At 40.0% G+C, this 1,274-nt stretch overlaps 1 protein-coding gene across 1 annotated transcript; it reads right to left on the reverse strand.

Annotated features, from left to right (window-relative positions):
• Positions 1 to 43: 43 nt before the first annotated feature.
• LOC103371452 (interferon-induced protein 44-like) lies at positions 44 to 1,268 on the reverse strand. The gene is made up of 4 exons (XM_008300783.1): positions 837 to 1,268; positions 565 to 717; positions 262 to 433; positions 44 to 170 (listed from the first exon to the last, which is right to left on the reverse strand). The coding sequence occupies exons 1-4, from the start codon at positions 888 to 890 to the stop codon at positions 52 to 54; spliced, it is 498 nt and encodes a 165-aa protein (XP_008299005.1). The 5' UTR covers positions 891 to 1,268; the 3' UTR covers positions 44 to 51.
• Between the last annotated feature and the right edge of the window lie 6 nt (positions 1,269 to 1,274).

Genomic DNA, 1,274 nt, shown 5'->3' on the forward strand with positions numbered 1-1,274 from the left:
TTATAAAGTAAAATTTTAGTCCAACTTAAACCTCTCCACAGATTCATCTAATCAATAATAGAAACGTACCTGTTTCTTCACATATATGCTCTTATACACGTTCTTTATGTCTTTGTTGACTTCTGGACACACTTCATCGATTCTGGTGAGAACAGCCAGTTGGGGAATCCCTGCCAGTTCAGAGCATATCAGAATCAATCAAGATAATATCTGCCAGATCACTTAACTGAATTCAGTCTAAGAACTGCCTCTAACTCTTACGTAGAGCACGAGCTGCAAGTTGGACTTCCCTCATCTTTGTCATGGTTTCAGGAGGAATCAAATTTAATGCATAGGCAGAAACCACACAAACCAGAACATGGACTTTGTCATTTGGGCTGGGGTTGTTGTTGTAGCCATTGTCTTGATCGGATAGTGCTGCATTAGGATTGAACTGTAAAAGAATACAACATTAAATGATATAATATCTTTTGCATGTAAATGTGTCTGATTTCTGTGTTTATGTGAATATAACAATGTAGTTTGTCTACACCAGTATAATTGTGTATAATTCAACAATCATACCTTGTATCCATCTCTCACGTGTCCCTTCATGGCCAGTTTGATGTCTTCCACACGAACTCCTCTGCCTGTATCTCTCTCAAGGCCCATGATGTCAGAAAGGGCAAAAGGATAAAAAGTCCCTCTTGCCTCTTTTTGGATTTTGAAAGTTCTGTACTGTAAAACAGTAAGATGTGAAAATAGTACTAGTTATACTCATGATCTAGTAAACAGCAGCATGTGTCTGATACATGAACAAAACCACCAATTAAACCACTCTCAAAATGGACTCATACGTCTGTGGTGAAACTGTCCTGGAACAGTGCATATCCCGTAGCTCGACCAGTCATTCTGCCTTGTAAAGCTGAGTCCACAGAGTTGATGAAGCTGGACTTCCCAGCACCACATGGTCCACAAAGAAGAATTCTGAGCTGTTGGATGCCATCGTGGTGAAGCTGATAGTTCCTTACATAGTCCAGATACTCGCGTTTGCTGCATTAAAAATAAAAAATATAAAAATCTTAGCTGTTGAAGCCACATGTGTTGTTACAGGCAGTGAAGGAGATGTTCAGTGGTTACAGGCAGCAGTCAGCATAGCCAGGATGTCTCTGACACAAACAACTGAACATGAAGCCAACAGCTGTTGCACTTTACACGTTTTCAACAACACACACATAACTTACACTGAGCTCACATGAGGCAGTTCAGAAAGAAAACCTCTGTTTCAGAAACAT

The sequence above is a fragment of the Stegastes partitus genome, unplaced genomic scaffold, assembly GCF_000690725.1.
Source record: "Stegastes partitus isolate 25-593 unplaced genomic scaffold, Stegastes_partitus-1.0.2 Scaffold1589, whole genome shotgun sequence".
NCBI lineage: Eukaryota > Metazoa > Chordata > Actinopteri > Pomacentridae > Stegastes > Stegastes partitus.